The 27,919-nt window shown below is 45.7% G+C and overlaps 1 protein-coding gene and 1 long non-coding RNA gene across 3 annotated transcripts; one reads left to right on the top strand and one right to left on the bottom strand.

Annotated features, from left to right (window-relative positions):
- The first annotated feature begins 433 nt into the window (after positions 1-433).
- LOC309334957 (autocrine proliferation repressor protein A-like) lies at positions 434-15,734 on the top strand. The gene is made up of 13 exons (XM_081849773.1): positions 434-948; positions 2,296-2,470; positions 3,888-3,936; positions 4,714-4,836; positions 6,017-6,115; positions 6,261-6,350; positions 8,318-8,447; positions 9,477-9,597; positions 10,858-10,993; positions 12,647-12,735; positions 13,191-13,269; positions 14,244-14,309; positions 15,187-15,734. Exons 1-13 carry the CDS (start codon positions 705-707, stop codon positions 15,304-15,306), a joined length of 1,521 nt encoding a protein of 506 aa, XP_081705899.1. The 5' UTR covers positions 434-704; the 3' UTR covers positions 15,307-15,734.
- Positions 13,256-27,568, bottom strand: LOC309335111. 2 transcript variants are annotated; one of them, XR_014153353.1, is made up of 4 exons: positions 27,023-27,568; positions 25,537-26,763; positions 18,835-18,998; positions 13,256-13,324 (listed from the first exon to the last, which is right to left on the bottom strand). It is a non-coding gene; the product is annotated as an uncharacterized lncRNA (long non-coding RNA). The 2 variants fall into 2 exon arrangements; XR_014153354.1 differs by lacking the exon at positions 13,256-13,324 and having other exon boundaries at positions 18,634-18,998.
- Between the last annotated feature and the right edge of the window lie 351 nt (positions 27,569-27,919).

A 27,919-nucleotide genomic window follows, 5' to 3' on the forward strand; every position in this document is an offset into this window, starting at 1 on the left:
TAATTTATATACTTTAATTTGTGTATTTTTAATTTTTAATTTATATATTTCAAAGGGAATTTGTAAAGTCATGGAGGATAAGGGTGTCAATGGCTTCTAGTCACAGGGCAGGATGCTGGACTTGATAGATCTTTGGTCTCATTCAGCAGGACTCTCCTTATGTTCTTACAGCCATAGTAGTTAATGGGGATTCCCTTCCCCCCATATGATACAGGTCTTGAAGAATGCTGAACAGGCAAAGTAAAAGGAGACTGGAGTACCACAACTTCAGGGGGTGGGAAGTACTTGCTTCCAAGTAGTATTGCAAAACATTTCCCTCTCCGTCTTAAAAGCCAGGTTTGAATCATGTAATCTGGAGATAGCGTGCTACAATTTTGCAACCCACTTTCCCCAAAATTGTTTAGGTGGGGATGACCCCATGGTGCAAGTGGGACAGAGCACACACTGGCTCCAGCTTGGCTTTACCCTTGAAATGATGAGTGGGAAGGTGCGTTGTGACTGGAAACCAATGTAGAATAACTTGCACATTTCCTCCTCTGCATAAATGCCATCCTGGCCTCTCCCTGCTATGCAACTTGTGTAAGTACTGGAAAAACTCGTTGTGGCATTCATAGAGAGAACAGCTCTAGATAAAAGCTATGGTAGAGACCACTAAGCCTTGTGGAGCTTTTCTGCTGGGAGCAGCTGTGATCTAAAGCGGGACAATGGCTGCCAGCTGGACAAAAGGCAGGTACCTCTTTCAAGGCAACTATACCTGCTTGACCATGTATGCTGCGCTCTCTCTCCTCCTCCTGGCAGCCTGCCTGCCCTCTGGATGGGCACAGACGGCCCTGGATGACTACGTCAAGCAATATGACCCTCACTACAACTACACTGTCACAAAGAAGGAAGACAGGCCTGGCGTCACCCTCTACACCCTCAACATGACCTCCCTGAAGTGGCTGAATGGTGAGCGGTATTTTTGAAATATAGAGGAAGGTATTTCTTCAGTGCCCTTTTCCTTTGAGGAGAAAGAGAGTGAGAGAGCAGGGAGCCTAAACTGGAGAGTTGGCTGCTGGGTGGGTGTAAGAAAACATGAAGAGCAGCAGGTACTAGTCAGGTCTCCTGTGGCTGGCTATGAAAGGGAGAAAGGCCACTGCCACTTTCCAACCTGAATCAATCCCAAAACCGAAAGCAAGAAATGCAAAGTACCGTATTTTTCTGTGTACAAGATGATGTCCTCCTAAAATTGGGGGTTATATAGTGCTGAAAAAATTGGGGGTTGTCTTATACATGGATTTATATGGTAGGTCCCCAGATATCAATTCCACCTTTGAAATTCCAGTAATGTCTAGGAAAATCCAGACATATGGAAGCCCTACCTCAATAAATACAATTTTTTGAAAACAATGGTTGATTGGATAATTGTACTGTAACATTTGGATGTGTGCGAATTTCAAAGGATGCCTGTGTTTTGGTTCTCTTAATGTTTCAGAGGAAAAGAATTTGAAAGATTTGCCTTTAAATGGCACCAGAATTAAAATTCTCCCCCACCCCCTGGTGCTGACAGAAGTTAACAGCACCTGAAATGGGAAGATGTTGGCTTAATTCAGGGTTGGGGAACCTGTGGCCCAGCAGATGTTGCTGAATTCTCGTCAACCCTGACCACTGGCTGGTTTGGGCTTCTGGGAGCTGGAGTTCAACAGCATCTGAAGAGCTACAAGTTCTCCATCACTGCCCTAAGTGATTTGATCTGTGTCAAGGAGAGTCCAGTGCCCTTCCTTTCACTTCCTAAATGCCAACTCTTTCTTACCCTTAAGGGACGTGGGTGGTGCTGTGGGTTAAACCACAGAGCCTAGGACTTGCCGATCAGAAGGTCAGCGGTTTGAATCCCCGCGACGGGGTGAGCTCCCGTTGCCCGGTCCCAGCTCCTGCCAACCTAGCAGTTCAAAAGCACGTCAAAGTGCAAGTAGATAAATAGGCACCGCTCTGGCGGGAAGGTAAATGGTGTTTCCGTGCGCTGCTCTGGTTCGCCAGAAGTGCTTAGTCATGCTGGCCACATGACCCGGAAGCTGTACGCCGGCTCCCTCGGCCAATAAAGCGAGATGAGCGCCGCAACCCCAGAGTCGGCTACGACTGGACCTAATGGTCAGGGGTCCCTTTACCTTTATCTTTACCTTCTTACCCTCAGGTAGGTAGCTGTGTTGGTCTGACACAGAAAAAATATATATATCTATATCTATATTTCGAATGTATTTCGAAGGAAGAGTGGAAGACAAATGCCCTGATGAATAAATTCTGTGTATCTCTTTTCAGAGTCTGAAGTGGATAGGCCAATTTGGTGGCATGAGCTGTTCATTGCTATGTCAAATGAACAAAAACTGAAGGACTCGTGTTTGCTAATCATTGGGAATGGAAGAAATGATGCATCTAATACTATCATAGATTTTAGCGTTGGCGATATCATCAATCTAGCAAAATCCACTGGGTCGTAAGTAATTGGTGGGATCTCTGAGTAATGAATATGGCACCAGCTCTGCTCTGTTAAAACTGCTAAGGGGATTAGCAGCCCTGCAAAGGTAGAGAACTGTGAGGTAGTGAGGTAGACATACTTGATGGAGGGAGGCCCTGCAGAAAATACTTTTCCTGTTGGGGAATGAGGGTTGGAATTAGGGTTGCACATCATATTTGGACAATCCTCAAGCTGAAGTGGAATACCTGGAAGGATTTGGGGCTTGTTTGAAGTAAGGCAAGATTTGTATGAGGCAGCTCAAATGATTACGGGCTGCTAAGTTTTTTTTATGTAAGATTTATCACTGACTGGATATCAAAAGAGACACACAGCCAGGAAGTCTCACCTAAACAATTTCATTCTAAACCACTGCCCTGGCAATCCAGACATAAAACAACAAGCATGTAGTGAAAGGTAAATTAAATGTCTAGCTGTGTGTCCCATCCAAGAGTGGGGGAGGGGGCAGCAGGATCTGCTTTGCCAGTGTGTTCCCTGTGAAATAGCACCCAGCAGTATTGAACCTTATCCTGACCATTGGATGAGCAGTGTTGAATCCTGCTGACTTCAGGGGTCTGCTTCAGCAGTGCATTCCCCATAGGGGAAATGGCCCCACAAGCCAACTTGGACCCCCTGGCAGGCCAAGACTTGTTCCAAAATATACCATATAAGGAATAACATCAGCATGGGGATTGGGTGGAGGAGGAGTTCACGTGCTTCACAAAAGTTGCACAGGCAGTAAAACTATGCTTACTTATATAGTGGTGAAAGTTCCTAAATCATTGGTATAGGAACCCAAGAGTGGCTGCTGAGAACCATGTATTCTTAGCTGGGGCAACCAGCTCAAACCTCTTAAAACCTCACACTGAGCTCAGGAAGACTGCAGGAGAACAAAGCTTGATTTCTGGGTTCCTCCCAAGGTGAGAGGAAGTTGGCATAGCTAAGCCTGGAAGGGCAGCTTGCTCTATGGTTTTAACCCCTTCATGCATTAATTAGACTTGAGCATGTTGGTTATATGAGACTGCTTATCTCACATACACCAGTGGTGTTTTATGTTTGCAACCTGTGAGTGTTATTGTAGGAGAAAATACTGAGTTCTAACTAATAAAGCAGCCGGAAACAAAAATGGCCTAAAGGCAATCTAATGCAACTCACTGTATTCAAGACAGTTTCTCTATGCTCCAGAGTCACATCTTAGTTCATCTTCCTTCCAGCCTCCCAATAAATATATATAAAAGGTTATATTGCTTGAATTCTCTCTTTGTCTTGATTTTATGATTGATCTTATTATTGCTCCAAAGCTGCCCAGAGCTGTTGACTCTGGTCTCTTTGGCATCATTGCCTGTAGATCGCAGAGGACATTTACTGCTGATGGCTAATATTTGTTTTGTCTCTGAAGCTGTGCAGCGCTTTTGGGTCAGATTCCCAACTACCCAATCACCTACAAGGTAAGTCCTCTAGGATCTTTGCCATGATGGGAACTTCCCACACTCACTTTCACACTCATGTAGGAGTTGGGAGTCAGTTGGGTGAGTGGAACTGGGGAAACGGGGGGGGGGGGAGGGGAGTTCTTGGGTGTCATATTTTCCCACTGGAAACTTCCACTACAGATTTTCTTCCCCCAATTTCACTCTAATGAGGGAAGTGTTTACTTTCTCAGAGCAAAATCCAGCAGAAATCTTCAGTGTGTCCAATAACCTTTCTTCATAAGCAAATTACATTACATAATCTGTGAAGAATTAACCATCTCTTTCATAGAAGTGGTTCAAAATACTAGAATTAAAATGTGGGAGCCAAGTCATGTGGTGCTCACCTCCTTAGAGAAGGTGAAAGCAGCAGGAGCCTGCTCTCCAGATACTTACTGGAGCCATGGACTCCTACTGCATTCCCAGTGGGTTATACACGGGGCAACTGTTCTTATCACTCCTTATCACTAAGAACAATCCTGGCCTGTGGATGTCAGAGCCTGATTGGATGAGGAGGTGAGCTGGGAGCCTCCCCAAGAGCCTCCCAGGGAGGGCTCCGGAGATGGACTGGAAGTCAATGGAACAGAATTATCCATTGATGTAATGGATCTATTTTCCCCTTTCCTTTTTCTTATCCTTCAGTTCCGTATTTTGTAGTTTTATAAATTTATAAATTTTGTAGTTTTATAAATTCATAAATAAAAATTAAAAAACAAAACAAAACAAACCGAATCTATCTTTCATCTATTTTTCTTCTAGAAAATCCCTATAAAAAGATGTAAGAAGAGCTCTGAAAATGCTGCAGTTGTTTGTTCATGGTGGAAGTTCATGAACGACGAGAGTGAGCCGCCACACGTGCTGATTCAGTTTCCAATGGTCAAGGTAACTCTGGCTTTCTGTACTGGCTGCCATCATTCTGGGAAATATTCTTTATTGTTTCCAGAATCCCCTGAATGCTGGCAGAGCTGCTGTAACATTTGCAAAGCACATATGCCTCATTTTTTATTTTTTTTAATCTGCTTGCAAATCACAGAACCTAGAAGGAGGCAAGGTGAGGTGGCGGCCTCAGGCAACAGATCTGGATGCAAAGAGTACATGACTTGTTGCCTCCTCCTATGTGGCTGCGCCTTCTCCTCTGCAGGTGCACCCTGCCTCCTCTGCTACAGATGCACTGCTGCCACCACATTCATGCCCCATATAAACCGCCCCAGACTCTGCGTTCATCAGCTGAGGCCATTCTTTATGTGTTCCCTCCATGTGAACGAGAACGGGTCTTTATTGTAGTGGCTCCCTGTTTGTGGAATTCTCTCCTCATTTAGACTACCCTGGGGCTTTCACTACATATATTTAAGTGCCAGGCAAAAGCTTTCCTCTATAACCAGGCCTTTGACCTTTAACTATTTGGGACTTTTTAGAGGTTGGTGGGATGTTCTTAATTTATTTTTCTTTCCTCTTGCCTTTAAGGTAATTATGTGGGGTTTATTGTCTATTGGTTGGTTTGTAAGTTGATCAGGGTTGCCCTGGGCAAGATAAAGCAACTAACCAATTTAGTACATAATAATAAAAAACGTTAAAGGCATGAAGACCTGACACCTTTTGAAGGCACTTTAATTCTGTCATACTAATAGACGGATAGGGACATTGGTGGCACTGTGGGTTAAACCACAGAGCCTAGGGCTTGCCGATCAGAAGGTTGGCAGTTCAAATCCCCGCGACGGGGTGAGCTCCCGTTGCTTGGTCCCTGCTCCTGCCAACCTAGCAGTTTGAAAGCACGAAGTGCAAGTAGATAAATAGGTACCACTCCGGCGGGATGGTAAACGGCGTTTCCGTGTGCTGCTCTGGTTCTCCAGAAGCAGCTTAGTCATGCTGGCCACATGACCCAGAAGCTGTACACTGGCTCCCTCGGCCAGTAAAGCGAGATGAGCGCCACAACCCCAGAGTTGTCCGCAACTGGACCTAATGTTCAGGGGTCCCTTTACCTTTAATAGAGGGATATAGCTGAACCCAATCCAACCATCTTCTTTGAACTCCAGAGACTATAATCCTCTTCTCTTGTGTGCAGGCAGCTGTGCGTGGCATGGACACTGTAACAGATTTAATGCTGAAAGAATCCGGTGGAACGGTGAAGATCAAAAAGTTCACATTGACTGGTGTTTCCAAGGTAGGTATGAACAGCAGGTCTTTTCCTGTACCCCAATATTAACCCTATGCATTCTCACCCCCATTTCATCTGTATATGCTACGTTCAGTCTCTAAAGTAGGAACTGCATACCTCTCCATCTTTATGTTTTGTCACTTTATTGCAGCGCGGCTGGACCACCTGGGTCACAGCAGCTTTGAAGAAGAGAGTTGTGTCATTTCTTCCAATTGTCTATGATCAGTTGAATTTCATTCAGGTGAGTATCCACTTTCTTTACAGCAAATAAAGAGAAGGCTGTTCATAGGATGGTGCACTAACTGTGTGTATGGCTGTGTATGAGTCTTTTTCAGAGGTGCCAGCTTACGCCAAAGATTGAGGGACCCCAATATTTTGTGTGTGTGTGTGTGTGTGTGTGTGTGTGTGTGTGTGTGTGTATGATGTTGCACATGCAACACACACTTGTGACGTCATGTGCACAATGTAATGCAATGGCTTGGCTTCAGTGGTTGATGGATCCTCTCTTGCGCTTGGCCTCCTCCACCCCCTTAACATTGAGGAGGCCCAAAACAGCTCTGCCCCCTGAGCTGGCACTCCTGGTCTTCGTCACAGTTCATTCATAGTACAGTACTCAGGATAAATAAGAATACATTGACCACTTGCAGGAAGGCTACAAGTGTGAGAGCCAATGAAACTTCTGAGGAGGAGCACTCCACAGCCTCAGCACCACTGTCCTGTGTCCTAATCAAACATGCTTTTGAAGGCAAGGGAGAGTGAGCAAGCCATCCAATGATTGTAAGGGGGGCAGACTCATGGGGGAGTAGGTTTTCAAATAACCTGGCCCCAAATGTTGGTTTATCAACTCAGCTGTTGGGTTATGGGGCTGGGGAGGGACAAAGCTTTGCAAGCATATTTATCTTCTCCAAATCCTGGCAATTATGCAAGGTGAACTTGATGATTTCATGGAGTAATAGAAATTGTATTTAGAATGTTTCACTTATTGTTTAGAACTACTTTTGTTATATGGCTCAAAAATGGAAACAAGAAGATTTACCAACATTGGAAGAATGGAGACGGAAATTGATGGACTTTGCTGAATTAGATAAACTGACAGGAAAAATCAGATACCAAAAGGATCACAAGTTCATACAGGACTGGAGAAAGTTTACGATTTATCTGGAAAATATATGTGATGAACAGACAACGCTAGTCGGTTTTAAAGAGGCTTTGTGAGGAGAAAGGGTGTTGTAAGAGGGGAAAGAGCTGTAAAGATTCACTAACTAGCAATACAATTATAAAGAAAATGTGAATTAAATTTTAAAATCATGAGGATTGTGGAGGGAGCTGGGGGAAGTCTAAAAGAATTTATGTATTATATTGGAAAGTATGTGTTATTTAAATTTGTAAAAGAAAAACTTTTCTAAAAAATTAAAAAAAAAAAAAGAACTACTTTTGTTATACTGTAGTTATGCATAACTGTAGTTATGCATTTTTTGCATGCTGTAAGCCACCTTGAGCATGGTTTGAACTGTGGAAAAGTAGCATACAAATAAAATAATACATGTATGTATGTATGTATGTATGTATGTATGTATGTATGTAATCCAAAAATATCAAGCTTAAGCAAAAAAGTATGGCAGACACACAGTGTAGACAGAAGTGAGCAGGATGAACAATAGGTGATTAGGTACAAATTTGTACTTTAAAATAACATATGTACAGTAAAGCTACTGAATAAGACATATATTTTGGCCCACCAAGGGAATGGCAGGAAGTATTTGTCAACACAACACAAGTAAATAACTAAAAAAGCCATTATACAAAGGCACCAACTGTGGGCACTACAGTATGAAGGGGATAAATTATCCATGTTTTGTGTTTATCAGCTTAGCCAAAGGTGTACATAGGGGTCGGCGAAACTGACCCCCGCCAGGGTGCAGGCAACCTTGCCTGTTTCTCATATTTTTTTGGGGGGGGCACCAGTACAGCTCCTAGCCAAGGGTGCAAATGACCCTATATATGTCTCTGAGCTTAACCCTGCTAAAGATTTGAATTAATCTTACAGTTGTAGCATTTGACGGTCCTCCATTCTGTAGAACTTCGGGATCTTAACATATGACAGTGCCCTCCAACATTCCTCAGAAAATAGGGACAGTCTACTGATGTAGAATAGAATGTTCTTATTTGATGTGCACATAGAATTCACTTCTGTCTACTTTGGTACAGAACTGGCATCATCAATACCGAGCATACTGTGGCTGGTCATGTACACGGAATGATTACTATCACCTGAATATAACTCGGCAGTTGGACACTACACGGTTCCAGAAATTAAATTCACACATTGATCCATTTGGTGAGCAGTTCTTACCATCTCATATTTCTCTGGTGAATGAGATGGTAACAGAGGAAATGGTTGAATAAGTGGGAAAGGGCAGCCCTGGGGAATTTTGGTGGCAGTATAATGCATGTAAGAAACATTGAAGAGCATGAAGTCCATTTAATTAAAGGGCCATTTGGTGCTTCTGTGGAGTGAGGATTAGGGGGTTGTTGAATCGTGATTGCTGTTTCATGTACAAATAAGAGAAAACAATGAAATACTTGGGGAGGAAGAACACTGAAAAGTATGTTGTCATATAGAGGGATGAGGAATGAATCAATTAAACAAAGTCCTCTCCCCTTTTCTAAAACTCCCTTTTTAAAAACTCTGAAACTAGGCCCTTTTTAAAAACTCTGAAACTAGGCCCTTTTTAAAAACTCTGAAACTGAGGCCATTGCAACAAGCTGTGGAATCTTGGCTTAAGACCAGTGCTTTTGGGGTGGGACGCAGGGGTATGCATACCCCTAAACGTTTTGTGAATCTAAGTTTGGCCTCTTTGAGGGACAGTATTTCAATATGAGTAGGAAAAGGAGAGTACCTGTCCTCTGTCTTGTGCAGAAAAATGTTCCCAGCCCTAGTTATTGCAGCAGAAGCAGGGATGATAAATTATCCTAATAAATATATTTAAAGGTTCCAGTGGGAGAGGTGCAAATCAGGATTTTGCATAGACTGAATTCTTCAAGCATCCAGAGGCACCTCATATCGCTTTCTTGATGACCTGGAGAACCTACTACCAAACTTTTTTTAATGCAAAGGAATGCTCCCTTTTCCAACATTGCATCACCAACATTTGCTAACTAGGCTTTGTTTTTTGGTCTTAGTTTGCCACAATAAGGCTGTTTTACATATTTTTCAATTATATTTTCCAACCTGCTCAATGAATGTCTCTTGTTTTCCATTGCTCTTATCCAATCTTACCAGCCTTTGATGATGAAATTAAGTGGTAGCAACTTGAGAACTGCATGTGTTTCCCATTAAAATATCATTTAATTTTCCCATCCTCAGCATATAATGAGCGATACCAAAATAAGACCTGGTGCTCAATTGGTGCAACAGGAGATGAAGTCAACCTGCCTGATGACACTTACTATTTCTTTGATCAGCTAGCCGGAAAGAAATACATCCGGTGAGTTCCTGCTGCAAAAAATTACCAGACTGTCCTTTATGAGACAAGAATGGCTGCTTACCGTCTCTCCTTGGTGAGTGGTGGTTGCGGCCCAATGCGGTGCCTCCCTCAAAGACCAGACACAATGCACCATCTTGTCCCCCTTGGCCATCAGACAGACTCATGGGGTTTCTGCCAAACCCCAATTCAATTTGAGCCAATCAATGGCGGCCTGGGAGGCATGGCCTAGGCAGGCGCACTTGGATGAGGCAGGCTTCACTCAGGTGTGCCCGCCAGAAAGATAGCCTGGCTGACCCTGCACTCCTGTCACACCCACACATTCCCTCCCTTTATAGTTGCTTGCTGCATTAACCATTTCTTTTCCAGCTAGGAGGGCTTTGCTGTGGTCTGTGGACGGTCGCCATTTTTGAGTCCAGGAAGGAATTTTCCCTGCACTGCATGTTTCACCTTCCCTATAGCACTAGTCATAACTTTGATGGTTTAGGCCTTGGGCTGAATCCTATAGTCTTTCATCCAATCGGGGTGTGGTGAAGCGGTGACTCAACCACCCCCTGCTCCTGTGGTGGCGATAACAGAGTACCCTGTTAGAGGGGTCTGGAGGGAATCTCTGTCCAAAGTGCCAGTTGCATGGGACTAGTGGGCCATAGAGCTTCCCTCAGCGTTTGGAGCCATCTGTGTAAACCTGTGTTTTGTGTTGGACCCACCCCTGAATTGACCCTGTCATGCCTCAGCCCCCCTGGGGGGGGCGGTACTGAGAGGGATACATGTCCAGTGCCTATGGCAAGGCTTCCAATATCTGAAATCAATAAAGTTGTGACCATTTTCATCCCAGACGATTTTCTTGTCCATTCATTTACCCCCATTTTGCAGTCAGGTGTGTCTAGTGGGGGACTCTGGGCTGGACACACAATCATCCCTCTGGTTAAAGGCAGCAACCAGATGACTTGAGCCTCAGATGAGAGACAATACTGTAATATGAGCTGAGAACTCACAGCAGATCCTTCAGCTGTTGCGTGAGCCCACCTGTGTAATCTGAACAATACCAGTGAACAATGCTCCTGATCTTTGCTGCACAATTCACACAGGCTTTGCATGATGATACAGTGTTTTTTCCTTGTATATTTCTCTATATCTGTGCATTCTTTCGGAGGAAAAACTCTAGAAAGTAAAATTTGTGTGATTCGAAGAAACATGTCATTCCTTTATCTTAGTCTATTGCAAGGAAGGTATTTTTGCAAAAACCTCTCTGTTGCACTGCAGATTCCTCCCGAACACTAATCACGCTGCGACATTACTCCCATGGAGTAAACCATCTGTCCTAGAGACGTGCAGAGCCTTTTATCTCAGCACCATGCAGAATTTGACCATGCCTCAAATTTCTTGGAAAAGGGTGGAGGTGAGGAAAACTGATGTTGCTTTACATGCGAATGACAGAAATAATTCAGTCAATGAAGCTTGTTTTCTAATTTACCCCAAGCCATGGATGTATGTTGTCCCTAATTGATGTGGGCCTTTACTAAGCGCACTCAGTTGAACTCAAGATTCCTAAGAAATTATCAGAAATGTTGGAGGCAGGAAAGTTGTTATGATGATGTACAAACCGGCCTTGGTTAATGTTATCGTTTAGCAGTAAATGATGGAAACAAAAGCTGGGATAGCTCAGTTGGTAGAGCATGAGACTCTTAATCTCAGGGTTTTGGATTCAATCCCCACAATGGGCAAAAGATACCTGCATTGCAGTGAGTTGGACTAGATGGCCCTCAGGGTCCCTTCAAAATCTACAATTCTATGATTATAGAATTTTCTGAGGGCAAACTTGGCTAGCCTTGAGTATACTGATAAACATCAGAATATTACCGCATTTCTTCTTGGCCTCCTAAGATCTAGGGTGTTCTTTTATTTACAGAATATATGTGTCAGTTCCTCTTTCAGTCACAGAGAAAGTGTCCTGAAGTGATCCAGAACAGGCTCAGAAAGTTGGTTGTGTACTCAGATTCCCAGAGCAAATGATTGCTAGACCAGTTTACTTCAATAGTATCAATATATTATTTATTGTGGTTTTCATCTTCCTTCAGGAAGGCTGAGGGGGTGTAGATCTTTCGATATTTATCCTTACACACAGCCTGGACGATGGCCAAAGAGAGAACTGTGACGGGATCTCTCTTTGTTTTTTAATATTGGAAATGGTGTGAGGGGGAAATGTTGGTCTGACATTCATTAACACCAATGCATTTTTATAAATTGCCCCCCTTCCAGGCTACATTTATCTTAAAAAAATAATATGAGAAATCTGATCACAGATCTCCCCACAAGAAAGATGGGGAGAAAGGGGAGAGAGAGAGAATGGCTCAAGATTACTAGGGGGTCCTTGTGCTCTACTTTAGAGACGGCAGTTCTACATCCGCATGACTAGAAAATGCTGTTTGCAGGAATCCTCTATTTGAAGATCTGCCTGGTTCAAGTGCAATTTAAAGATAAAGAAGAACCCCAAGAAAAGAGAGTCGGTGGCCTTGAATCACCAGCTGATACTTAACACCTGGACAGTCGGCTGAGTAGGTCACTTAAGCACAATCTTCCCCACCACCATATTGTATTTCTATTTAAAATATAGTAATATATTTTTTAGGCCAGGTGAGAATAGTACAGATAAGCATTGGAGCTTTTATGTGATGTGTCCAATTATTTTTTTCTTAGTTTGCAAGGAGTAAACACTTCACATGTAGCTGCAGCTACTCCTGACCCTGATGAGTATACCTGCATATACACACATGTGTCTCATTCCGACATTACATTTTTAGTTGTATGCTAAAAAGAAAAATTCACCATATACCTAAAAATGTCATGTGAATATGCCATTAGCATGAAAGCACAAGCAAAAATTCAAGGTTCTCAGTTTCCTTTATGCATTTGGCAACTTATATGGGTTGACCTTACATAGGTTGTTGCATGACACAGCCAGTTAAAGCAGTGGCTGCTGGTGAGGGTAATGGGAATGGCTCATAGCTGGAGGGAGATTTGATTTTTTCTGTGCTATTCTCTCTCTTTCTAGACAAATGCCACAGGTATTATCTATCTCTACACAGACCAGGAGCCTTCAGAAACTAAATGTTTCTTTGCTTGCTCATGGCTCACCAAAAGGTAGGATTCTTTCCAAAATATTTTATATAAATGAAGTTTTTTCTTTCTTAAAGCTTACCAATTTTCTATCAGTGAGCATCTCAGCAAACTATTAGGTCCCACCTGCACTGTACATTTAAAACAGTATCAGTGAATTTAGAAATTATATACAGTGGTACCTTGGGTTACATACGCTTCAGGTTACAGACTCCGCTAACCCAGAAATAGTACCTTGGGTTAAGAACTTTGCTTCAGGATGAGAACAGAAATTGTGCTCCGGGGGTGTGGCGGCGGTGGGAGGCCCCATTAGCTAAAGTGGTGTTTCAGGTTAAGAACAGTTTCAGGTTAAGAACGGACCTCCGGAACGAATTAAAAACGTAACCAGAGGTACCACTGTATTATTGGTGGTAGTTTTCTCCACAAATCAGTTTATTCTGTGCTCATGCCAAATCTCTTCTTTCCCTTCTCATTCTCAGGCGTGACTTCAGGGTATTAAGGTGTTCCTTCCCTTTTTTGAGTCTTATGTTTTGGAAACCTTGCAAGGTTGATAAAGTGGTAAGAGGATTAGAATTTCCTTAGTTTCTTCACAAAGCTGAGGATGTCAAGCGTCCTAAAGACACAAACACAAAAGCCATTCTTGGGAAAGAAATGTCTTCCTTTAAAGCTGGACTTCTGTTGCAGATATTGAATTTGTTCAATATTTGCAGATTCATTCAATTAATGTCTCTGAGCTCCTTTAGGAGGAAGGGTAGAACATTAATTGAATGAATCTGTAAGAAATCAATCAAACAAAAAAATATAATGGGATTCCTTCACTATCTGAATTACCCAAAACATTCCCCTGCACCTAGCAGAAGAACATTGTCTTTATGTTGCAGTTGTAAAATCACCCATGCTAGGGAGTAGGGCTCCCTAATGTGGTGGGGAGTATGTCTCTACACGCATAGTAGGGGTGAGGAACCTCTTTCTGACCGAAAGCCACATTCTCTTCTGCACAACTTTGTGGAGGCCAGGGTCAGAGGCAAAAGTCAACAGAGCAATCAATGTGAATTCTACCATTGTGCAGTAGCCTAGTTTCTTCACATTCGCACATCTTTCTCTATCCTCCATCAAAGCAAGCAAGAAGCATTATCAGAATTCAAGGACACATTCCAGTCAGGGGAAAACATTCCAAGTGGGGAGGAATGCTCAGCTGGTGAGGGGTGTGGGTTTTTTTGGGGGGTGTCCTGGAGATAATCACAAGGGCTAGCTAGAAAGAGCTGATTTATCTAATGCAGGAGTGAGAACCTGTTCTATGTAACATAGCAGGTTGGGGGTAACATCCATTGGAAATACATAGAGCGGTTTAAGGTCACCTGGAAAGAAGAGCTATGTCATCTGTGGCCATCCTCCACCACTGTTCCCTCTTCCCTATCGTTGGAAGACACAAACCAGGAACCTCAGCTCACTCTCCTTCAAATTCACACTAATAATTTCTTAAGATTACATGTTCACTTCTTAGCACCTTCTTCTGTTTTATCTCTTTGCAGGGAACAGGTGTTTATAAAGCAGAATTGTCAAAGCCATTATTGGGATGGAAGGGTTTCTTTATTGAGGTAAATATAATTTCTAGTCGAGTATTTGACTCATTCTTGCACAGATTTTTCCTTAGCTTAATAGCAGTGTAGGGGGAGGCAATTTCCATTGGAATTGTGGAAGAGGGAGGGGAGGTATAAAACGTTCCTTTCCCTGCAACCTCCTGCTGCTGCTCAGCTGACTGGGGAACAAGTGTGAATGGTGAAAAGTGAAATGGCAAGCAGAAACAAATAATCTTTATCTGGACTCCCTTGCTCTCTTCCTGCTGCTCTGCTGATCAGTGGGAGGGGTTCTTGTGCGCCATATAAGATTAGACAGCCGATAGAGCAGTTGGGAATTACACACAGATTACACACTGAACAAGAGAGAGAAAACATGCATGTTTTTGGAGAGTATACATACAGATGGGAGAATATGCATATTGGCCAGAGAATGTACAACATTCAAGAATGACATGCACATTCCGCCAAAGCCTGTTGGGAAGCATAATGGCTAACAATGTACAGAATTCAGATGCTATAGGCAGGTTTCCCAAGCTTTATTAGAGAATATGCATCTTGACCGAGAAATGTGCACAATTTCTTCTTCATAGAAACATGGGCTGCACATTTTCCATGAAGGCTGCTGAATGTGCACAATGTTGGGTTTTGTGTACATTAACTGTTGAACTTAGATTCCCTTTAATATACATTTATTAACTGAAACTAAGTGCTCCAAGACTGTTGTGCAACTGTATAAATAGGCATGAAGTATTCTGCAATAAGACACTGCTCCTAAAATCTGCAGTAAAATGCATCCATCATTTCTTTGATATCTCTGTGCTACAAACTCCTAATCCTGCTCCATTCAGCTCTCTGCAAAGGAACATACTGAGCAGAATTCCAATTTCTTTTCCAGATAACTTTCAAAGGACCTGAGAACGATAAGCATGTTTTCACCTCAGAGGTTCAAATCATCCCAGACACTTTTCCATGTGCAGACTGCAGTGGAGAAGGATGCTATGGGAAGCTGGTGTGAAACCCTGCCGAGAAAATGTGGCTCCTGTTGCTGACAGCATCCATGAGGGAAGACATAAGAGGCATTGGAAAACCATGCGGAGAAGTGGGTGGACAGAGAAGGAACCTCATGCAGAGAAAGCAGACAGGTCCCGCTTAAACTAAAATACAATGGGTGCAGGAGTGTCACTCAGGATCAAGGGACCTAACCAAGGAGCAGATGCTGTGGCAATGGGGAATGGGAATGGGTAGGGTGGATGTGTGAAGAATATCAGACATGAGAGGAAGGGGCTGGTTATATAGAATGATGAACAAGTAAATATGACACAGGAAAGTGTGCCTTTTTGATTCCCAGTGCCCTGGATCATAATAAAGAATATAGCTGTGTTTTATAAGTCTTCAATGAACCGCTTTGCTAGTTTTTGATCGTTTTATGCAGACAGTACAATTCCTTATTGTAGGGATATCACCGAGTGAACAGTGGGGTCCGGAGGGAGCACACTTTGCACCAGCAGGCAGCCACAGTCTGCCTGCACGCGTGACCCTGGGGTGCAGGGAAAATCCCCTCCCTCAGACAAGTCACGGCTGTCTAGAACATTGTCCCCTGTGTCTGACCTTTTGCAGTCTCAGCAGTCAGCAGTGTCCTGTCTGTAACCTTTTGTCTCTGAGACCCTTTGTCTCCATTCGTCATACACTGTGCAAGGGGAAAATGACGCTGTGGAACAGGTGCCAAAATAGCTTTGTACCACCCCACGATTTCGGGACGGAAGATGTGTAAAGGTCACAGCCCAAAAATGTATTTGCCTGGCTTGCATATTTGTCTCAATAAAAAGAGGCTCCACAGGAATGGCAGCAGCTCGCTTCAGACCACCTGTGCGCAGCTCACATGATGATCAACACCTGTCTTGGGCCTTCACTTCACTTATCTTACTTTTAAGACAGTTTAACCTCACAATGGGATTAAATATTCTCTAATCTATGTAATTAATTACAACTGTCATGTAAAGTGATTGAGTTCAAATTCTGCACAAGGTACAGACCAACTGAGTTGCTTCTTTGCCTAGCTATTACCTGTTACCTTTAGGTTCCTCTCTGCAAAATGGGGTGTAATAATAAAACAAATATGCCATTGTACCACCTGCAGGGGTTTTCATTGCCTAATCCTGTCTTCATATTTTTCTGCATTACCAAATATACCTTGTTTCCGGCATTCATGCATTGGATGACATGTCCTTGTGTTTTGAAGGTATATGTCTATTACAAAGGAGAAATTCATGTAATTCCCCTGGTTCAATATGAGATTCCCAAATGGGTGAAAGTTACTTTGAGTCCCAGGAACCCAGGAAAACATTGGTAAAAGCAAACACTTTGCTTTTCTTGTGCATAAGTAATTGCTAGCCCAAACAATCAGGATTAAGCATACGAAATGTTTGCCATCCAGGTCACCATCCCACAACATGCACTCTCCCACTGATTGCCCAAGCAATGGGTTGGACCAGAATTAACACCCTTTCTGTCCCAGACCTCTTTTCCCTTCCTCAGCTGGTTAACTCTTCCTTCTCCTCCAATCCCAATGCTGACTGACATCTAGTTTTTTCTTAAGGTTAATTGCTGAGGGGGTGGGGGTGGGGATTTTGATCAGGATTTGGGAAGGAAATGTTTAGGTCTCCTCTCCCTACAGTCACCTCTGTGCTGCTCAGCTGACTGGCTGAGAGTTGGGGATAGGAAGACAGACTACAGAAAACAAGTTAATCTTGATCTGGAACCACATCCCTTCTTTCCACATCCATCAGGTTGTGGCCCAGGTGTTATTAAACAAGCAGACCAGGGGTGCAAATTGCACTAGACTTATGTTTTTGGAGGCTATGCATACTGACTGGAGATGTCAGTTGAGATGTACATACCCCAAAGGCCTGTTGGAGATTCCATATATTGACCAGGAATGTGCATAGTCAGTTTATGTGCACATTCTCCATGATGCCTAGTGAATGTACACAATGATTAGTTATTAAACACATTAGATGCTCACCCTCCCCCGAATATATGCACAATATAATATATAATGAATCTGTAAAAGAGTTGAATTGTGTCAGGAACTGGCTGGCTGAAGAGGAGTGCTGGGAGACTCCATCCAAGGAACCCCCAGGAAGGCAGTGGAGGAGGAAGGCTCAGAGCCAGGAGAAGAGTGGTGGGACTCGGAAAACTGGTCAGAGGAGGGGGGAGAATGGGGGGGGGGGAGCAACAATTAAGCTTGAGTGCAAGAGAAGAGCCAGAGTCAGCAAGCCCTTCAAGGGCAGGACAGGGGGCAGAGGGAAACACTTTAGGCCCCAGATCTGAAAGAGAGGAGGCGGAGGGAACAGAAGCTGAAACAGCTTCGCAGGAGCTGCCCAGTCCCACTATATTAAGCTCCCCTGCCATTTTGACCCCAAGGTCACAAAGGACTTTGCATGTAGTTGAACAAAAACCTCAGAAAACACAATGGGGGGCTCCTTCCTGCTGGAGTTTATGCCTGCTTGGGAGACATCCGCAGAGGAGGAGGGTTAGCGAAAAGCAGGAGGGGCCAAGAGCCAATCTTGGCAACCGAGCTTGCATGCTCTCTGCTTGTATGCTATTTTCTTGAATAAAAAGCTGACTTTACTTTGAATCGATGACCCAGCCCTGCCAGATTGGCCCACAAATGCTACATTACGTGTCCTTTCATATTCTTCAAAGCAGCTTTGTTGACGTTGCATTGGCTATAGCCTGATAGAACTTATACATTCATACATTCGCTGGAAGTAGAATTGCTATGGAAGTAGATCCCTGAAACTCTTTGCTGCCTCTGCTATCCTCATGTAAGGGAAGTGGTGCAGCTGGGACTGGACCTCAGGGCTCAAGTCCAGGATCCCACCACAGCCCAGCCTCCCTTCAAATGAGCACCCAGAGAGTAGCAGATGATGGGGGCAGCAGGAAATAAGGTCCAGCAAAAAAACCTAGGCCAGCATGGGCATGTTGGTTTGCACTGGGGCTGACACTGGTTGTGTTATGGTTGTCATATGGAACCATGTATTGAAACAATATATGGATAGGAAAGCACAGATCTTTCATTTAATAAGGAAGTAGGGTGGACTTTGTGTAACCATGGCCTTAGCTCCTGAAGAAATGGCAAATCCACCAGAATGAGGGACAGGAACAAGTAAGGTTGCCACCTGTCCCTTAAATGGGATTGTCTAGTTTTTTCTTTTTATATATATATTTTCTTGAGTGTTTTCAACATAAAATACAATAAAAGCCAAGCTAATCTAATAAAGTAAGAATAGGAGAGAGGGGAGGGAGGGAGGGAGGGAGGGAGGGAGAGAGAGAGAGAGAGAGAGAGAGAGAGAGAGAGAGAGATAAAGAAAAGGAAGAAGAAAAAGAAAAATAAGCACAATGTCCTCTATCATAATTATATCTTAACCTTTTCCCCACACACAGAAGAGTGAACTCTTCCCTCTCTTCCCCCAGCCTCCCACCCTGGGAGATCCTCTCTACCCTGCCTCTCGCACAGGGCCCTTCATCTTCCATCCATCACCTTCCTGCGTGAATCTTCATTAGTGAATTTGTTGCACTACTTCTATTTTGGCCTGTTCTGCTTGACATTTAGCTTCCCTGTCTGACATTTCTTTTTCCACTTGTATTTTGGCCAGCTGAATCTGTTGTGCTACTTGAAGCCTGGCTTGTTCTGCTTGAAGCCTGCTGTCACAGCCACCCAGGTGGGTCCCAGCTCACGAGAGACCTTACTCCGTTGTAGTTTACTTACAGGAAAAGTTTATTGAAGATAATTGCTTCTTTCACAGTTCAGCATTGTGGCTGTACGTCTGTCACGTTAGACCGCCGAAGTCCCCCTCTGACTCCTCCCCTCCTCCACACCAACTTAATAGCCTGGCTCTAGACCACCTCTTCCTCTCCTTTCTTTTCCGCAGGGTCTTTCTGCCCCCCTGGGTTCTCTCTTTCCGGGATTCGCCTGAGGCTGAATCCTCTGCCGCCTCCTGCCCCCTCCTTCTGGCTTTGGGGCCGGGCTCCTCCTCTGAGCTTTCCCCACTTCCGCGCGCCTCTATGTTTGAACTTGGCGCGCGTACGTTGCTTTTGACCTTTCCTTCGTCCTCTATACTGCCCCCTGTTCCACTCTCTACCCTTTCCGGCTGAACACCTTGCTCCAACCCCCTCTCTCTGTTTTCTCCTGTTCCTCCTCCCTCCGAGAGGCTGACAACTCCACCCCCTTTACTCCGTTCCGGCTGAGACCCCTCTGACAGCGTCTGTGCTTCACTGGGCTTTCTCCCCTCCTTCCCTGACTTTTCACAGCTTCTCTCTTCTCCTGCTTTTCGCCTGATCATGCTAGCTCCCTTTTGGGAATCCTCTGACTCACTGCTTAGGCTCATAGATTCCCTTCGAATTCCGTCATCTTCTTCCTCGTCTCTCTCTCCCTCCTCCCACTCGCTTTCCGTCTCCTCTGCCATCTCCTCACTTCTCCCAGAAACCCTGACATCCATCCCCCCCTCGAAGCCCCCCCTTCCCCCCTCCCGGTCGCTGGGTGCAGGTTGAGGGAAATGTGGTTCTTCCTGGGTCGGTTCAGGATACCGGGTGTCCACGTCAATCTTCTCCTCTGGCAGCTCCGTATACGTGTGTTCGAACTCGGGTTCCCCCCCTGAAGGCATCACAGTCTCTTCCTCCCTCACTGCTTCTCCTGGCGCTGCCTGCCAAGGACCTATCATCCACCTCTGACTCCATACCTCCCTTGGCTGATCCACCCACCAATAAGGGTTTGTCTCTCCCCCCCCCAGGCGGGGATCCCTGGTCGGGCTTGTTTTGGGCGTAGAGCCCTCGGGCGAGGAGAAACCCCCGAACGTGCTGCCCGACAAAGTGGGCGTGAAAAGCCAATCATCAAAATACTCCTCGGGCATGGGTTTGTGCGGAAAAATTGCATGAAACTCCTCCTTCAACAGGGGTTCGTCCAAAGCGTAACCCGGCACCCAGCTATTTGCAGAGACTGGAGTGCCTTCCCTGGCGAGAAAATATTCAACTCCCTCCTCCCCCCATCGTGAATCCAGTATCTCTGTGACCTCATTAAGAGGTTCTGGTCTTGGCGACTCCCCTCTCTCAGGCGCCCTTCTACGTGGCTCTGGAGGTGCTTCTGACTCTTGAAACCTGTGTGGGGCTTTGTAGGGAGTGAGCACCGACCTATGAAAGACCGGGTGCACCCTGGAGCCCTCCGGAAGGGCTAGGCGAAAAGCCACCGGATTGATCTTAGCCTCAACTTGATATGGTCCTAGCTGCCTGTGTTCTAACTTCTTTTTGGCCAACGACCTGGCCGGCATCGCGTGGGCTGCTAACCATACCCAGTCCCCAACCTGAATGTCTTCCCCCGCCCTTCTGTGTTTATCGGCTTGCACCTTATACGCCTGCTTTGCCAGCTCCAAATGTCTCCGCAGCTCCTCGTGCACCTCTTGCAACTCTGCTGCAAACTGGTCGGCATTTTGAGATCCCCCCCCTCCAGGTGCTGTAAAGCTCGGGAAGGTTCTGGGATGACGTCCATAGTTCGCGAAGAAAGGCGTCACCCCGGTGGATGCGTGCTTCGTGTTGTTGTAGGCGAACTCAGCCATCGGCAGGTAGTCCACCCACGCCGCGGGTCGCTGGTTGGCGTAACACCGTAGGTACTGCTGCATGATCGCGTTGACCCTCTCCGCTTGACCGTTGGTCTGTGGATGCCTCGCCGACGTCAGGTTGATCTTGACGTGCAAGATACCCAGAAGCTTCCGCCAGAAAGTGGAAACAAATTGGCGCCCCCTGTCGGACAAGACGGACTGCGGTAGTCCATGCACTCTGAAGACGTGATCGATGAAGAGCTTTGCGGTCTGTTCTGCCGTCGCCACCTTGGCACAAGGAATGAAGTGCGCCATCTTGGTGAACAAGTCCACAACCACTAACACCGCCGTCTTACCTCTGGAGCTGGGTAGGTCTGTAACAAAGTCCAACGCTACCCTCTCCCACGGTTGCTGCGGTGTCTCCAGCGGTTCTAACAATCCCGCCTGCTTCTGATGCACTGGTTTGGACCTCTGGCAGATATCGCACCTGGCTACGTAGTCCGCCACCTCTCCTCTCATCTGGGGCCACCAAAAGTCCCTTGCCACCAACTCCATCGTCTTCTCTTTGCCGAAATGGCCCGCACTCGGGGCATCGTGCAATTGTTGCAAAACCGTGGCGCGAAGCTCGTCGGTGGGCACGTAAAGGGCGCCCTTGCGAGTCAAAAGTCCATCCTGCAACTGAAACTCATTGTTGTCAGGCGACCCTCTGCGGAGCTCCTCCATCTTGGATTGTGCAAACTGATCCTCTTGCAGCGCGCGTCGCACCGCGTCCAGGTCGACTGCGATGGTAGCGCACGTCCACGCCTGCGGTGCGAAAATGTACTTCGCTGCGATTGGAGCTACTTCCTCCAGGTATTGAGGCTTTCGGGACAGCGCGTCTGCTATAACATTGGAGTCTCCAGGGATGTATTCTATTTTGAAATCGAAATCCGCAAAGAATTCCGCCCAGCGCATGTGTCGTTGGGTTTGCAATTTAGCCGTCCGCCAATACTCCAAGTTCTTGTGATCCGTGCGGACCTGCACCGTGTGCTTGGCTCCTATCAAGAAGTGTCGCCACGCTTTGAAAGCTGCATGAATGGCCAACAACTCCCTGTCCCATATGGTGTAGTTGCGTTCCGTCTTGCTGAGCTTCCGGGAGTAGAATGCACCCGGTCTCCAGTTGCCTTGCGAATCCTCTTGCAAGAGGACGGCCCCAACTGCTCTGTCTGATGCATCTGTCTCTACCCGCATGGGCCTGCCAGGATTCACGTGCAGCAGCTGCTCCTCGGAGGCGAAAAGGCTTTTAAGCTTCCGAAAGGATCGCTCTGCTTGTTCGGTCCAGACGAACTTCTTCTTCTTGGAACTGAGGGTGTCAGTGATTGCCGCCGTCGCGTTTGCAAAACCTTTAATAAACTTGCGATAAAAATTGGCAAAGCCGATGAACCTCTGGACCTCCTTCCGATTTCGAGGGCTTTTCCAGTCCAACAGCGCTTGGACTTTAGTCTTGTCCATGGCCAGTCCCTCGTCGGACAGCTTGTAGCCAAGGAAATCTACCTCTCTCACATCAAACTGGCACTTCTCCAACTTGGCGTACAGCCTGTGTTCCTTCAGCCGCTGCAGAACTTCCTTCACGTCCTTATCGTGATCCTCTGGCGATTCCGAGAAAATCAGGATATCGTCGAGAAAACAGACACACTTCTTGTAGAGGAGACCTGCCAGGACGTGATGCATGAATGCTTGGAAAACATGGCTGCCATTTTGTAGACCGAAGGGCATAACTCTGTATTCGTACGTGCCCAAAGGAGTGAACATGGCCGTCTTCCACTCGTCGCCCTTCCTGATGCGGATGAGGTTGTAAGCTCCACGTAAATCCAGCTTGGTAAAAATCTTCCCCCTCCTGACTGTAGCCAAAAGGTCGTCAATCTTGGGCATGGGGAAGGCCTTGGGCTTAGTTAGTCTGTTTATGAACCGGTAGTCCACAATGAGCCTCTTCTGGGGCGTGTCTTTCTTTTTGACAAAGAAAACAGGACTGCCTCCCGCTGCTTTAGATTCCTGGATGAATCCGCGCTTGAGGTTGTGTTCTATGAACTCCCGAAGCTCTTGCAGCTCGTCTTCCGACATGGAGTACAGCTTGGCAGTTGGCAACTGCGCGCCTGGCACTAAGTCAATCGCGCAGTCGTAAGGTCTGTGAGGCGGCAATTTGTCAGCTTCCTTTTCGCAGAAAACCTCCAAGAACTCCGCGTACTTGTGAGGAACCGCTTGCACCATACTCAGATGCAGCTGCTGTTCGGCTTCTCCTCCTTGATCGGTTTGGATGCAATTCTGGGCGCAATACGATGAACAAAAGGTGATCTGCCTCTGGTACCAAGCAACCGCGGGACTGTGCCTGTCCAGCCAACTCATGCCCAACACGATGGGCGTGTCCGATAAGTGGGTGACATTGAAACTAATAAGCTCTCGATGGTCTCCAATTTGCATCATCATGGGAGGGGTTTGCTGCACCACTTGCCCCCCCAGCAACTTCCTGCCGTCTACCGTGACCACGTTCAGAGGCGTCGTTGCAGGCAGGAGCGCTATGTTATGCTGCTTGACGAACTGTAATCCCACGAAATCGGCGTTGCTTCCCGAATCGATGGTTGTTGGAACCTCGAGAAGTCGCCCATCAGGCAGCTGGAGTGTTGCTGTGAGTAAAACTGCTGGTGTGGGAGGTAAAGGGTCCATGCGCTGCAAGGATGCTGGGGACTTCTCTACAGATCCGCCTGGCTGAGCCCCAGTAGCTCTGCTTCCAGCCAGGCACTGCAGTTTCCCTGAAGCTGCTCCTCTGATTGCACCTCTGCTGTCACAGTTGCTAGTGCTGCAGTGTGCTTCTGGAGCCTCTGGGGGCACTCTTTCGCCATATGGTGTGCACTGTCGCAGATGTAACACTTCCTGGTCCCTCTAGGAGGCTTCGCTTTGGCTGCAGCAGGGATGGGGCTCTGGGATGGCTTTTGAGCCCTAGCACCACCAATCTCCATTGGCTCTTCGCCTTCCTTCCCCATTGGTGAGGGGTGCGCACGGCTGAAATCCCTGTGCACAAAAGGGAGAGCTTTTGCTTGCGCGCGCGCTTGGGGCCCCCCCTCCTCGTGCCACGGACGTCCCTCATGTCGAATTCCTATAGCCAAAGCCCGTTGCACCACGTCTTCCAGGGTCTGGGGTCTGTCCCCCCTTGCGATCTCATCCTTGACGGAGGGGCTCAATCCCTCCCAAAAAAGATCCCTGACCGGTAGACTGTCCTTCGGCCAATCTAAGGCGGTGAGCAATGCAAAAAATTTAGAATGATATTGGCGTACAGTGGCTCTCCCCTGCCTCAGCCCGTGCATCTGCCGGCGCGCAATGTCCTTATCCACAGAGGATTGAAAACAAGCATCCATTGCCTTGATAAACGCATCTGCATTGCGACGGGCTGGTCCATCTTCGCGCCACAGATTGCGTAGCCAAGCCCTGGCCTCCCCATGCAGGTGCGAAACAATAAATCCCACTCTCTCCTCCTCATCTCTAAAATCATGACGGAGTAAATGCAGTGCATACACGACATCTGCCCTGAAGTTGGGATAGTCTTGCAAGTTGCCATTAAAATGCGAAACTAGGGCACCCCCCCTCCTTCCAAGCGCAATGCCCTCCGCTCTGGAGCCCGGGGTCCCCGCCTTGTCCGCATTTTCCCACCTTGCTTGCAAATCCTGGCACGCTTTCTCCAAGTCAGCATTCTTCTTCTGCGAAGCAATGACTGCCGTTGTGAGAGTGGTAATCTGATCCCGGAGTGCAGCCAGCTGTTCCTCAGCACTCATGGCTGCCCCGTTCGTGAGCTTCGCAAAAAAAAATTTTTGCTTTCAGAGGGAGGGGGACTTTCTGTCACAGCTACCCAGGTGGGTCCCAGCTCACGAGAGACCTTACTCCGTTGTAGTTTACTTACAGGAAAAGTTTATTGAAGATAATTGCTTCTTTCACAGTTCAGCATTGTGGCTGTACGTCTGTCACGTTAGACCGCCGAAGTCCCCCTCTGACTCCTCCCCTCCTCCACACCAACTTAATAGCCTGGCTCTAGACCACCTCTTCCTCTCCTTTCTTTTCCGCAGGGTCTTTCTGCCCCCCTGGGTTCTCTCTTTCCGGGATTCGCCTGAGGCTGAATCCTCTGCCGCCTCCTGCCCCCTCCTTCTGGCTTTGGGGCCGGGCTCCTCCTCTGAGCTTTCCCCACTTCCGCGCGCCTCTATGTTTGAACTTGGCGCGCGTACGTTGCTTTTGACCTTTCCTTCGTCCTCTATACTGCCCCCTGTTCCACTCTCTACCCTTTCTGGCTGAACACCTTGCTCCAACCCCCTCTCTCTGTTTTCTCCTGTTCCTCCTCCCTCCGAGAGGCTGACAACTCCACCCCCTTTACTCCGTTCCGGCTGAGACCCCTCTGACAGCGTCTGTGCTTCACTGGGCTTTCTCCCCTCCTTCCCTGACTTTTCACAGCTTCTCTCTTCTCCTGCTTTTCGCCTGATCATGCTAGCTCCCTTTTGGGAATCCTCTGACTCACTGCTTAGGCTCATAGATTCCCTTCGAATTCCGTCATCTTCTTCCTCGTCTCTCTCTCCCTCCTCCCACTCGCTTTCCGTCTCCTCTGCCATCTCCTCACTTCTCCCAGAAACCCTGACACCTGCCTTTTTCTTTCTCTGCTTCTATTTTCGCCATTTCAAGTTTTATTTTCATCTATTTCACCTCCTGACTAGAACTGCCCTCAAAAGTTGCTCCCTCAGTCTGAGCTTCTCCCTGGCTGTCTCATCTCACTTGAGGAGTTCTAGATGGGAGTGCCATTGCCTGACAGGAATCTTTCCCTCAGAATATCTAAAATTTTATTGTAGTGCTTTATTTTACTTGTGAGTTTTATTTCATATCACAGTGCTACCTCTAATTGCAGCAAACCCCTCTCTTTTAACTACCAAGTGCTTATCTTACTGTCTTTGTGTGAGAAATATCTTTGACACCTGGAGGCTCAGGGAAGTTGAACAGATAAGGATTTATTTCTCAGAACAAAGTTGTTCAAACCAAAGATGTGTCAGGAGATAAAATTCTTTAAGGAAACAGTTAACTTATTTATAATTATATTAAATCTAGTGGATGTTACAGGTTTCTAAACAAGGTAGTAAATGCACAGCTTATTTTCACTTCAGTTGCTTATTTTCAGTTATTACTCTTCAGTTAGATGTTACAGGTTTCTCAACAACATGGTAAATGCTCTGCTTATTGTGAGTTATTTCACTTCAGTCCCTTAACTTTTTATCATGGTGTTACAGTACATTGGTTCTTAAACAAGGTGGTACTTTCTGTCAGTTTCCCAGTCTTCTATAAATCACACTCCTGGGGTACTTCTAGAAGTGCAACAGATCCAGGGGATCACCACACCCTTCCTAACTGGTTTTGGATTCTTCTCTTTCAGGAAGATCTCTCCCCTCCTGACTGAAGTGTGACCCAAGTAGAGTGTTTTTCTTCACACAGCTCTTCTTCCTCAAACTCAGCCTCCCAGTTTTCTTTTGTCTGAATACTCTCACAAGACACCAAACACTGTTTTTCAGTCTAACCCTTTCTCTAGCTGTAGATATTTTCCTCAGAGTAGATTTTACACACACAGGTCAGGAGCTATACTCCTCTCCTACTTAATTTCAGAACCAACTTTCTCCTCAGCCCTCAGAACACTCCCATTCTTCGACTGCTTTTCTTTTTCCCTCCCAAAGCCTCCCAGAGTGAAGCTACCTGTTCTTCCAGTATTACCTAGACAGTGGGAAACCGCTTTAGCTTCTGTAATAATGGTGTCTGTAGATTTTAAATTACAGCTTATGCAACAGAATTATACAACGGAAAAATATTATTTAGAATTTATTGGACTCCATTAGACTTGTACAGTGGTACCTCGGGTTACATACGCTTCAGGTTACATACGCTTCAGGTTACAGGTGCTTCAGGTTACAGACTCCACTAACCCAGAAATAATACCTCGGGTTAAGAACTTTACTTCAGGATGACAACAGAAATCGTGCGGCAGCAGCGCAGCGGCAGCGGGAGGCCCCATTAGCTAAAGTGGTCTTCAGGTTAAGAACAGTTTCAGGTTAAGAACGGACCTCCGGAACGAATTAAGTACTTAACCTGAGGTACCACTGTATATAAAAAAGGACTCTCTAATGTAGCTCTATGTTGGAGATGTAATAAGGATAATGCCTCGTTGAAATGTATGTTATTGCAGTTGCCTATACTCACTAGGTTTTGGGAGAAAGTGTTAGACTGTATAAATATGACTGTGAGGAAAAAGTTAATATTCTCAAAGGAAAATTTTCTTTTTAATTATACCTATTGTATGCAAGCTGACAACTGGACAATGGATTTTATGTGCCTTAACTGTGGCCAAAAGACTGGAACTAATGAATGTAAAAAAGAAAGCTATGGTCCCCTCTAATCAATGGATTGATGACATGACAACACTTGTGATGGCTTATAGATGCAGACTTCGTTTGCATAAATATATTGACTTTTGCAATGAGTATACAGAATAAAGTAGGTTATTAATATATGTATTAGGACAATAATAATACTCATATAGCTGTATGATAATGTATGGTACTGTAACTGCTTATATTTAGTGTATTATATTATATATTTTGCCTTTTTTCACTGCCAATACTATATAGATACACGAGCTAGGTTCATCTTGCCTATACTACATTAATTTCCAGGTCGTACAGAACAACTTTATACCTCCCTGCTACTTCAAGATGAAAACCCAGATGTGACATACTAAGTTGCTAGATTTTGCGCTGCCTGATGGATATTCGTCGAAGGATGGTTTGCACCACAAACTGGGTCCAAAATGCAAGACCTGTGTTCTTTCACTCTTCCTCCCTTATAGTTGCTTTTAACTGTTGGCCTTGTTTTTATCTTTTATGTGTGATATAATCACCTTTTAACTACTAGTTTTTATCCCTTACCTGTTTTAAGTCTTCTTATGTGTTCAGTTTATCCATATATGTTATCTTATGCTGGTCTGTG

The sequence above is a fragment of the Podarcis erhardii genome, assembly GCF_964252035.2.
Source record: "Podarcis erhardii genome assembly, chromosome: 2".
Classification (NCBI taxonomy): domain Eukaryota; kingdom Metazoa; phylum Chordata; class Lepidosauria; order Squamata; family Lacertidae; genus Podarcis; species Podarcis erhardii.